General features: G+C 40.4%; 1 protein-coding gene across 6 annotated transcripts in view; it reads right to left on the reverse strand.

The window, feature by feature from the left end:
- Positions 1-8,634: 8,634 nt before the first annotated feature.
- LOC147893537 (metal tolerance protein 4-like) overlaps positions 8,635-13,024 on the reverse strand; it is a 148,075-nt gene continuing 143,685 nt past the window's right edge. For 3 of the 6 annotated variants that reach the window (XM_087385692.1, XM_087385689.1, XM_087385688.1), the window contains exon 7: positions 8,635-9,060. In XM_087385692.1, coding sequence (XP_087241818.1) covers positions 8,902-9,060 — 159 coding nt within the window. In that variant the 3' untranslated portion in view covers positions 8,635-8,901. The remainder of the gene's footprint in view (positions 9,061-13,024) is intronic. The other 3 variants (XM_087385691.1, XM_087385686.1, XM_087385690.1) reach the window with 2 other exon arrangements.

Below are 13,024 nucleotides of genomic sequence, written 5' to 3' on the forward strand. Positions count from 1 at the left end.
ACTATCTTTACATGGTATCATAGCCTGGTTCGTGGTAAGGAGCTCAAGAAAGCAAACCAAGTTCGTGGTGTCCTGGTAAGAGGACCAGTGTTGCTTTTCTTTTTCGAGTTTGGGAGCAAATCTCTGCAGGTAGCACAGCCGGAAAGTGCAAGAGTGCATTGTCTCAGTTTGAGACACCCTTCGCGGTGTGGTGAGAGGGTAATATATGCTACGGGGGAGCGCGGAGCCCTCGGTGACTTTATTTTTTTGATTCGAGGATGAGCATTTTGGGGCCATTTCGGGGCCCGTTTTGGAGGCGGAAGTTCTCTGCAAGCACTGAGAAAAAGGCCCTGTTTTTGCTATGCGACCACTGCTCTGCAGGTCGGTGAAAAGTTGCCGTAGAAATTGCATCGTATGCTTATGCGTAGAGATATTGGGAGTTACAGAATCATCCTCTTTGCCTGTTCATGCAAAATCATCACTAGGAAGTGACTGTGTGGTCAAATACCACTTTCGTCAGTTTTGTAGATTTGCCCTTGTGAGGCAGAAGTTGTGTTTTTTACAGTGACAGAATATTTTGCAGTGTTATGTAATGGCGTCTGATTCTCTTTCACAGATTGTCATTGAAAAGCTTGACAAGAACAACTTCCAAGCATGGAAGTTTAGAATGACGAATTTCCTTATGGGAAAAGGCTATTGGGAGTTCATTACAGGAAATGAAGAAGAACCAGTTCTTCCTAATGTTCCCAATCAACAAGAAATGAAGGCATTTAATGTTGGAAAACAATCTAGTTGATATTTCTGCAAGTTCAATACATCATTTTGGAACTTCAAACAATGCCTGAGAACAAAACTCAAAACATTTACATTGCCACCACCTAGAGGATAGATAAGAGAAGTAAAAAGACACAATGTACAAGTATACATGCAATACTATATCCAAGATTTAATCGGTGAGTACATATTAAAAGGTACGTATGTTAATCTACATGGGAATCCTTTGGATCAAATATTAGATAAAGAACATGATGATGAACAAATACATCTTTACTCCTTAGAGTTAGGGATAGTTTTTTCCCCTCTTGAATTGAATTACATAATTAGAGGGTGCATGTAGAATATATTATTTTGAAAAATATAATAGTAGTGTGTCCATGTGTGAGTACAATGACTATACAATGATAGTCTTTACATTGTGTACATATTAGATATCTTAACCTTCTATTTCCCCTCTTTAATTATAGATCATCCTTAGGCTTTGGGAACAAAACCCAAAAAATTGGCCAAACACAATCTGTAGAATAAGATGGATATAAAGCTGATCAATACAATCGTCGGAACATAAAGTGAAATATTGTGACACAAAGAGTGTCACTAACCAAAAGAGCTAACAGCACTACTTGAGGTATGCTAAAGTAGAGAAATATCTGTCATAGGATGCGGGGTCATAGAAGAGCACACAATCACTATAGGTAGAGTGATCCAAGGATTGCTAAAAGAAGGGGCCATAAAAGCAAGTCTATGACTATGCTCTATTTAAGGGACTCAAGAGGCTTACAAGGCATGGTAGCTTGAAAAATCTAAGTTGATACTCTTAAATTTGTTGATCTAAAATGCAAGAACTGAACCTAAGGACATGATATGCTCCATATCATAGGTGAAAGCTCAGTAAATTCATCATTGATGGATGTTGTAATGATATCATCTAAGAAGCTATATATGCCCTGTAATTAGAACTTAACTATAAATTTTCATGGTCACTATTGAACTCCTTCTGGATACCTACATCATCTGCTATGGTAGTAAATGGAGTCAAATACATGCATATGTATGCTGGTTGAATATCACAAAAATAACCAGCTTGAGATAATGAAGATGAAAGCATCATGCCAAGCGTTTGCCTCCAAATTTCTATGATTAAAATGTGGAGTTTGATCCATAAAAGGATGTGATAAATCTATTTTAAGTTCCTCAAGACAGATGAGATCTAAATCAGCATTCTAATCTAGTACATCCCCTTTGACAACAATAAAAACTTGAAGCATATGCTCCTTTCACTGATGGATCCCATCTAAAGTCATGACAAGAATATCATTATGATGTAAATGGATCCATGCTGGATACTGTCTAGTGCCTAGTGCTAAAGGCTTGTCCATGTATCATCAAGAGTGTCTACCCATTGGAACATTATGATCTACCACCACTTTAGTGGCTTATGCTTTGCTGCTATAGAACTTATGTTCAACTTGGTCAATCTATAATACTGGCTCTTAAAGAAAAGTGTTTGTGAACTATACTCCAACCTACATGTGTGTGAGGGGAATCTTCAATTGTCATGGAAAAACATGCCAAAGATCAAGCACAATAAGATGATGACAACAATGTGTTGAGAATAGCCAAGAGGATGTATATTGATAATGTATGTGTATAGGAGCTAATGCTAATAATAGTCAACAGAGTGACTTTACAAGGGTTCCATGTGTTGTGCAAAATGTGTGCAATCGTCCCGAATCCAAGGGAAGATCACTTAGCCCACTCCCAATAATAAGATGGTATTTAGATGTACGAATGTGAATACCGGTGATAGATCCGAGGGGACTAACATTGTTAGGAACTAATTAAGTGTTTCATAAAATGACTCACTTGGATTGGAGGTGCTGGATCTCTGCTAAAGTTCTTCTAGTCTAAGATTAAACTACACAGCACTAACAAGAAATACAACAAAGATGTTATTTTTGTATGTTTAAATGCTGGATTAAAGAAGGTTAGGTTTGGGATTTCTTGATGTCCCCTTTTAGGGTCCTCTATGTACCTTAATATATGGTGCAATTGACTACAATGGATTAGGATGTGGTTTGGATGATGAGACTTAATGATTTCAAACTGTGTCTAAGTCAAAAATCAAAACTAAGGGTAGCACACCATAGAGCATGATCTGATGTGCATTTTGGTTTTTTACAGCTATAGAAAATTCATGGATTAAAAGTTATGGCCAAACTTTACTAAACTTTGTCGAAGGAGTGCTCAAAATGATTATATAGCATACATGGTGATTTGGCACTATATGCAGATATGTTGCATGCAAAAGGGTGCCTATGTAGCACTATGCTTATGTGGCATATAATGACATGGCAATATGATATGACAATGATGTGGTACTAATGATATAGCTTAATGATGTGGCATTGTTGATGTCATTATTGATGATGTAGACTAAATGATCATGATGATATGGTTTCTCTCGTGGCTATTGCCATGGCGAATGCCCTAAACCCATCTACCATGTGGCATTGGCACATGGCCTAAGGCTAAGTATGAAGGAAGACATGGAGCTAAGGTTGGTGAGTTCTTTTGTGGATCTTATGGAGATAAAATGAACAAGGAGGAGACTAAGGTGTCAAAAGGCTAGTCAAAGGCACGGTAGCCTAAAGAAATCAAGGCATTGAGGTACGTAGGTAGAGTCATTATTTTGCATTCAGTTGTTAGTCACATTGAGCTTATTGTTTGCGTTGGCTTGGTCGAGTATGTCGTTTGATGTTATCCTATGTGTCATCTATCATTCATTCATTGCTATGTTTTGCTTTGATGTTCTCCGTTGTGTTGCCTATTTGTGTATTGCAATACAACTTGCTTTGTTGCTTGCTTTTTTGCGAAGCTTTCTTTGCTCATAGTAGGGTGACTGAGTATCTTCAAACTTTCCTACTCCCTTGCCTGAGTCCTAGCCCCAAATACCCAGATACCTAGTGATAGCATCCCAAAGGAGCGAGGTACTATATGATAAGATGTACTCTACATTTAAAGTTTGAATTTAATTTGTGATTGAGTATTCTTAGATCCCATAAAATTGTGACATTGTGGTTTATTAATGCTAAATGGAAAATTTTTGACTATAAGAACTAAGGGACCTTGTTGATAATTCAATGGACCTAGATGCAAGATCTTATCCATGGAATTTCCAAGAATGTTTCATCTTTTGTGCAAGTCGCCATATTTTCTCACTAAGGCCAAATTGCTTGCATACATAATGTTGCCTTATATCATAAACTAGATGTACTAATCTGTAATCTATAATATGTTTAAAGTTTTAAGTATACTTGTGAACACAATTGTCACATTTTGTCGTATCAATGCTAAATGACAAATGTAGGCTACAAGAAAGAAAGGACCTTATTGAGATTCATGGACATGGATGCAAAGGCCTATCCATGGAGTTACAAGTATGTCACATCCACTGTCCAAGTCTCCAAATCTGTTCACCAAGGCCACATTGCTTGCAGACAAAGACACGTATTTCTCTAGGATTGGAGCTTGACTCGCAAATGATCCAGTACATAAATAGTGTGGGTGTTTCCTTGCCCCAAACCCGCTACAAAAAGAAATGAGATGTGTGTGAATCCCATCCAAAGGTGGGAGACATACGGCTACTTCACTCCCCAGTTATTAGCCTATGCTTTCCACATTTTGTCACGGATGGGAATTAGGGCCTTTAATTGTTTGTGCAACATATATTTATTGTTTAATATTTTTATGACTTTACATTTATAATATGATTATGAAGCAATGAGCACACGATTCTTTTTTTCACAATTGCCTTACATCAACTTCATGGACTGATACGCAAGGGCATGCAGGCCTTGTCCATGACTCGTATCGGTGCCTCTATCTCTTAAGATGTACCTACAGCTCTATGCATAAACGAGTGTGACATGCTTGTCAATGGTCTCAAGCTCCCTGTGGAGCTATGCATGTATTTGTTGCTCAACATCTTGTAGTGGAGCATAATATGTAGCTTATTGATGACAATCTTTGTGGGATCTACTTGTAAACAAGTTTCAAGTTTGAAATTATCCTTGATTGCATATTCTATTTTCTTAAATATAATATCTCGAGTGACATGTTGTGGCTTTTCATTGCAACCTATTAGTGTTTGGCTATACTTGCATTGGATCATCCAATGTCTTAAACTTTTTGATGAGTTTCAAGTTGGCGTAGCATATGAGATGCTCAAGTTTCTCATGGTCAACTTCTTTCTTATCTTTCTATGAATTAGAGTAGGATCTTAAATTATTGGGGATATATGATTCGACATAATTCAAGAGAATCGCAAGGAGGACTAAGAACTTAAGTGTCATCGCGAGGAAGGATTAGAGAGCACTCTTTTGGCAAATGAGGAGGCCTTGCCAGATGATGATGCATTGTTACTGGGTTTTGATGAGTTAGATTGAGAGAAAGAAGACAATGAGGTGAATGTAGCTGAGTCACAATATAATAGTGAGAGTCGCAATATTACGGATGGGGATTTTAGATCTAATGCCTCATCTAATGAGGATGAGTCTTGAGTCATGACTTTTGGATCATTAGAGTCCCAACTCCAGATAACTTGAAACTTATTACTTGGCACTATTTTTTCTTCAATTTCACACTCTATTTTCGAACCTGACTCATGATTCATGAAAGATGCCTTTTGAGTCATCTTGATATTCCATTTTAGTACTATTTACTTTTCAATTTTAACTTTCAACTTAATACATTATTTTTGTGAGTTGTGATACTTTTATGTTCTAATATGTTAATATGATTGCTATATAGTATGAACTTTCAAGTTTAATTTTATGGCATGTGCAACTGTGCAATGTTTCTAACTGATAATGGTAAAGGACATGATCCAAACCAACTATCATATAGGCTATACATTGTATATTATCAGTATATTATATAGTACTCTAAACTAGTGCATCTACTATTCTAGCATCCTATTATAAATATATATTATAATTATATGTATACACACATATGTAGGTATACATGTATACATGTATATGTATGTATAATATGATGTCAAAATAGTAGAGGCACACATGCACGTACAATATGATTATAAAAAATAGTCTTGAGAAGGGACATGCAGCTACATCGAAGGATTGCTTTAGAGACACCCGAAAGAAGTGATACTTAGCCAAGGATGGATCACCAAAGAACCTATGATTTTGGTCCTTCAAATAGCAAACCAAATTTAAAAAGATCATACCCTCGCTTGATAGGATGAACCTCAAACAACCAGAATAGCTTGCCAAAGAAAGCATTTGGCCTGAAGACGCTGCTATAGCAAAAACAAGAAGCTGCAAGATTCAAAGCAATATCAAATAAATGAGGAAGAGACTCTGCAAGAACTGCATGGACAGGAGCAATATGTCGACGAGCGCAAGATCTACTCAAATGGAAGAAGCCCAAGCAAACCTCACCACAAGAAAATCTCACCAAGCAACCTCACCATAAGAAGCCTAAGCAAACCTCACCATAAGAAAATATATTGGCGCGAAGTTTGCATGCCCAAATTTGCTACAACCTTTTCCTCCACCACCCAGAATTACGTGTCACGAACCAAATGCAATTGCATCAGCAAAAACTCGAGGCAACAAAACCTTATACAACGTTGCAATCGTGACATCGTCTAACAGCAGCAAGGAATGACATGCAAGATCATCCAAGTGAAGTGCCCACTCTTTTCAGGTGGTCTATAATCTTTTCAGGTGGTCTATAATCTCAAGATGACACTAATTAAAAGCCATGAAGCATCTATCACAATAAGTTCTGTACGAGTCTATAATGGTGTCCCAAGCCAAATTATCTGATTGCTGCAAGAAAAGATAATACCATGCAAGCATCATCAAGCACATCGCCCACAAGGCATATTCCTTTTGGACCAAATAAAATAAGAGCGACGAGGCTTCTGTGATGCCAACAGATATGCAAACAGCTTTGACGAATGAAGACACTCAACATGGAATGTATTTCCCACAAGACAATCCATGTCGTTCCATTTTAGATGAGAATGTGCTTCAAGTCAAAAAGCAAGCGAGTGACAAAAGAGCATTCCTTAACCCTACCATCAATATAACCTAAGAGAGAATCCCATTTGGTAAGCTATCAATGACCAAATACTGCAGTAGACAAGGGTGAAAGAAAATGTGACATCATGTACACTAGTCAGCTGTCAAACCAAGATAACACATGCATGAGGTATGAAAGATCCCTTTCAGAATTCTAAAGAATGAAGAAGTCCATGTGATGCACCTGTAGCTACGAAGTGATCCATGTATTGAAGCATCAGATAAGTATCTGTTGCATAGCCTTGATATACTGAACAACCATCCAGAATGCCACTAGCTTTACTATCTTGATACAACCCATAAATCGTATGTTACATTTTTTCCCAAATCCAAGAGATCGCCTAGTCTGCGATATGAAATCCTGTTGTACAGTAGCAATATCTGCTTGCAATAAGAAATGATCATGCTCAATGTACTCTGCATATTGAATCCCTACATAAAAATTGGCAATATTATAGGTACAATATGTCTATGCAGAATGAACCCAGACTGGACAGGTTGTAAATCCTCATTCAAGAATCTTTGATACTACTCGCTATCATCTTAGCAATCAGCTTGTAGATGAGGGCCTCCAATCTACAAAGACTCACATATATGTTTCTTAGGGAACATACACACACTATCTATGTAAGTTTATTTGTTTATTTTCTTTTATTTTATTTTTTGAAAAGACGTTTCTTAAATTTTAGGAACTTTAGGTACTCGACCTAAAATGTTTCTAGCATCGTACCTCGCGTACTTGACAACCATGGCCTTAACCACCCTCATTCAATCTCACAAAGAAATCTCCTTAGAGCAACTGAGGAGCAATCATGCTCTTCTAGAGCTATGCACATTATACACGGATTAACACCAACCAAAAAGGCCAAGAAGAAAAGACAACACCAAAAAATGGGATCAACTGGAATCAACCGATCGAATGTCTATTCTCTCCCAATACAAATATAGTGACTATTCTCAATACAAATATAGTGACGGTAGGAAAGAAATCTGCATTAGCTAATCCACAATCTCACACCATGTGATCAGACAGCTTGTTGTACTAGCTACCGCTGTGCTGCCAAGTTGCTGGAACGGAATGGCTACAGCAAGCACAAATATGTGCCATCGTTGAGAACCAATCAAAAAAAAAAGTGTCATGGCATTATCTCCACTCTTAAGTAATTGACTGATGAAGATGGGGTTGTGGGCTGTCAACACTAACTGGATTAAACTATTGAGGAAAGAACACCAATGTTTAAGTTTACCTGACCGAGTTGGAATAACATCTCCACCACCTTGCCTCCCCACCACTGCAGCACCACATCGCAACAAAGCACACGATCTCAGCCATACAGCTGACCATCTTAATATATATTGTATTCACAGCCCTCCTCTTTAACAGTGCTTCCTTGTAAACAACTTCCCAGCACTTCTCAAATAATATTTCCATTTTTTGGTATGAAAAAGCCTTCTCAGCTGCCGATAGCTATTCATATGTACATCTCTGCACTAGATTCATGCTGAAGCAGTGTAAGATAGCTTCAAATTGGACCCCTGTATCTGACAGGAATCACTCGCTGCTACATCTATCACCCTTCATCACTCCATCTATACAGACAATCTTGAAATTTGCTTGGAACCATCAAAGCACCCTTTTGCAATGAGAAGCTGCTAGAAATAGAATTCACAAATTTTAACTCTTACAGAATCAGGAAATCAAAAACAAGGGAGCAGTTAATACTTTGCACAAAAATGGATTTATGTTAGATAACTACAAGGAATAATTTAGGTAAGGAAAAACATCTACCATACAAAGAACAAATGTCAAAAGATGGAAGGATCAAGAACTCCTTTGCAGGCTTTATCCCACTTGAAACATTCAGTTTCCTGGCTTTAGTGAAGCCCGCACGTATTGAAATACAAAGCAAAATTCCACATATATATATAATGCTACAGGCTATGTGTGGTTTTTATCAAGGCTTTTGAGTTGTGGAGGGACTAGCAGATGCATTGGAGAAGTCACCTAATCTCATGTTAACGTAAAACAGGCTCAGAGTTGCAATGAATGTTCAGGTTTATGGAGACACTCATGGTCAAGATGGACAAATGCACGTTCCACCTCTGGTAGGCGCTCAAACTTATCCTGAAGACTTTGCCCTATATCATGAGCCTCTTTCAAGGGCATATCCTCTGGTAGTTCGATATCCACCTGCATCCATTATTACCAACTAAATTCAGTTTATCAATGATCATACACATGGTGCACCACATGGGCATAGACATTACCTTAAGCAAAAAAGAAGCTTTGAAAATGTGCTGGGAACAGACTCTCTCTCTCTCTCTCAGCTCCAAAAAAAGAGATTATCTCTGATGCATTAAAGGAGAAGAAAAGGAGACACCACAAATCATTGAACGTCCTGGTTAGAGGCCTACCAGTGGGTGACACTAAGATGGCGGATGCCAAGGCATTGATCACCAAAATGAGCATCAATCTCACTTTTGAAGGGGCATGGAGAATAGGCAAGAATGATGCACCACCTAGACCTATGATAGTGAGATTCAGGACAGCAGCAGATAGATGAGTATGAGAGCAGCACTGAAGGGGACAAGGGCATACCTGGATGACGATCTCACGCTTCTACAGCAAGAACGTCGCAAAGAAGTGATGGTTTGAGTCATGGCAGCAAGGAAGGAAGGGAAATGGGCTGTCTACAGAGATGGCAAAGTCATTATAAGGGATAGACCAGCGAGGGAGGAAAGGGAAGATAGGGATGCAGGAGACACATGACAGTGTCGGTCTGATGTGATTGTGTCACAGAGCAAAGTAAAGATAGCTGTATGGAACTGTAATGGCACTCTTTGGTCAGATCTGGGAGGCTTTTCAGAGACATACACTGATAGAGACATGATTTTCTATACAGAGACACATGAAAAGCCCAAAGAGAGGGCTGCCTGTAGTAACAGGGTACACATGGGAATCAGCCTACAGGAAGGCATTGAAGAGAGACACTGGAGTCCAAGGCTCCGGGGGTGTAGCTGTCCTCTTCAAATCACATTTACGGCCACTCATATCTGTGATACGACAAGAGGAACATGCATGACACATATGGATTCAGTTGTGGCCACAAGATGCAAGGGCCATTTTCATTACAATATGCTACTTTCCTCCATATGCATCATCATATGCCTGTGAGGTCAATATAGAGAGGCACAACCCATTTGAGTATGATGACATTACGGAGTTCTGTGGGCATGGTGAGATCCTCCTTTTAGGTGACTTCAATGCAAGAACAGGGAGCAGACAAGTTAGCTTGCTTGACTCCAGAGATGACCCCATTAGAGTGCTTGAGATGGACCCAGCAGAGCCCGGTTTAGTAAGACACTGAGAGGATGCACATGTCACAGGATATGGTCGATACCTACTAGATATGGGAGCAGTGTGCGACCTGATAATATATAATGGCCTTCTTAGATGGCCGTCATCTAGCGGGTTCACTTGCTTTCCACATGGAGGAGGGACGAGCATAGTGGACTATCTCATAGACTCCCCAGCCTTTGTCTCACAGGTATATGACCGCACCGTCCCTTCCCCCCCACTTGGTGTAGACCACTCCTACTTAGCATTTAGTATATCGACCACCACGCCAGCAATAGGGAGGGATCAGCCGGCTCTCGACCGTACATAGATACACTTTGACCATGCTCTAGATGCAGTATACATGGCCCACTTGCCACAGGATCTACCCACCCACTTGGGAGATGACACAAATCTTTCACATGCCTCAGACCCTTTGGTTTCAGTGGTCCAGGATGCTGCCACCAGGTCTTTTCCCACGACTCCCTCTGTAGCTCGCCCCTCATCTAGGAAGATGCCCCAAAACCCAAGGTTTGATGATGAGTGCCGAGAGATGAGATTTCACCTCTCACGAAACCAAGCTTTGGGAGACCTCACGAAACTAGAGGCACATTGAATCTACTGACTCCTGACATACGGCGTAAGAGACGATGGATGAGGTGATCCGATCTTTTCGAGGAGGTGGCTCTACCTTTGCTTGGGGACTCTTGTCGGAGGGGAAGCCACCTATCCCCATCACGGATCATGATGTTTGGCACACCTATGCGACATATTTTCCCTCCCTAGACCCACCACATGCAGGTTATTCATAGCATAGAATGTGTGAGCTGCTTTACGCCAACTCCATAAATCGGAGAGCCCAGGACCACGAAGGGTTATGCACTCAGAATTTCGCATATGGACAGGAGGTCTTGGCCCCGATCCTAGCACAAATGTTCAATACATCCACAGCAGAGTGTCCCTAGAGCCGAGAAGTACGGGCATGATATAATGACCATAGAGCTCAATAACGTTCAATACAACATAAGTATGTGCAATATTATCCATGATTTGCTGGGAGGCACAAATCCATACCGCGCATGATGCAAGCCTCTATATAAGATCTACGAGATACATAACACCAACATTCTAGAGATGATCTTATAAATCACAAGCATCAAGGTGATCGGCCTCCAATCTAATAGACGCTAACATAGAGGCTTTTGGGGAACCAAACGCAACAGACCTTTCTTCCAACAAGAGAAAAAAGTACCAGAAAGCCAAGCATCATTGATCATGCGTAAAAGAAGAGGACTCGGTTGGTCCCAAAATTCAGCAAAGAATTCCACCGGGAGGCCACCTCAACCTGGGGATTTAGAACGTCCCAATTTATCCAAAGTTCAACAACTGTGAATGGCAATTCCAATGAATCTGCCTCCTCATAAGAGAGGATCAGATGGGCATGTCAAAGAAAAACATTTCAAGTAGCAAGCTTAGCAGATGAAGAGGGCAAAGGAGTAGCATATAAATCTGCAAAATAATGCTAAACCACCTCATCAAGCTGCTGATTATTTATTGTCCAAGAACCATCTGGATGCAAAACATGATGCAGGGAATGCATTTTGCGAGAAGTATAGAGGCTTTAAAAAAATATTTAGATCAACAATTTGTATCCTGCATGGCTTTTTTCCCCCCCCCCCAAGAAAATTACTTCATTAAGTATGAATGACAACCGCGAGAGCAAGCTCAAATGCGGGAGTACATCATGCAATGCATGAGGAAAAAACAGCTCAAAATGAGCTAATAAAGAACCAAGGTGGAGGCTGAAAATGCCATCTCAACCCTGAAGGAAACTTAGAGAAGAAAGGAGATCCCCTCCAAACTCTGAAAAAAGTAACTCTCCTGGTAGTGGCTGCTCTGGAGGATCCCTGCATGCTCGCCCAAATGGCCATCAGAGTGTGTACTGTGTCAGTCCAAATACTGGCCATAGTCTCGGAAGGGTGAACCTAGATACCCTCCATCGCCTCTGTACACCTGGCTCTCCAAATATGCCAAGCTGCAATGCTAGCCAAAATCTCCCAAGACGTGTCTACTGAGGCATGAGCAGCTCTGAAAGGAGTGAGGGGAACATCCTGGAGGGAACAAGACTCCGCTGAATGTCGCCGTACAATGAAAGCTTGATCTAGATCATGTCCCTCGAAAAACACCTATGGGCCAGTAAGAGATAACCAAGCCACTGAACCCAGGTCATATAGAAAGGTGTTGTATAAAAGATGCTGAAAATCCTAGCAACACCTTTCCAAATCGTCCTCGCCTGTCTGCACTCCCAAAGGCAATGCTGTACTAACTCAACTGCCATGTGACAACGAGGACAAGTAGGGTCAGCCCCGAACCTGGATCTCCACAGGTTCACTGCAATCCCTCCATGAATAGAAAGTCAAAAGAAAAGAGTGACCTTTCTATTCCTGACGAATTTCTAGAGCCTACGCCAAACGTTCTTCCGCACAGCGCTTTGGAGGGCCTCCAACCTCTACTGCTGAGTTGAAATCTCCGGGCATTTCTAACTGTATATCGAAAGAAGGGAAAGCTCTTCTCTCGGTGCCCCTCATCAATCCATTCCCACTCCCCTGGGTCCCACTGCAAGAACCTAATAGGGGAGCCACCATACAGCCAGAGTCTCCAAGACCCTAGCGTAAGGAGAATAGGATCAGGGTCAAGATACCACTGTGAATCCCTGCCCCTGTCCATGAATCCTGCAATCCTAACAGGCTGAAATGCAACCTCCAAAAAAATATCATCAGAAGATCTAATAAGTCTGCCTCCCGACTGAACATCAAAG

The sequence above is a fragment of the Dipteris shenzhenensis genome, chromosome 15, assembly GCF_047967505.1.
Source record: "Dipteris shenzhenensis isolate YYH24624 ecotype China chromosome 15, Dip_SZ_1.0, whole genome shotgun sequence".
Lineage (NCBI taxonomy): Eukaryota > Viridiplantae > Streptophyta > Polypodiopsida > Gleicheniales > Dipteridaceae > Dipteris > Dipteris shenzhenensis.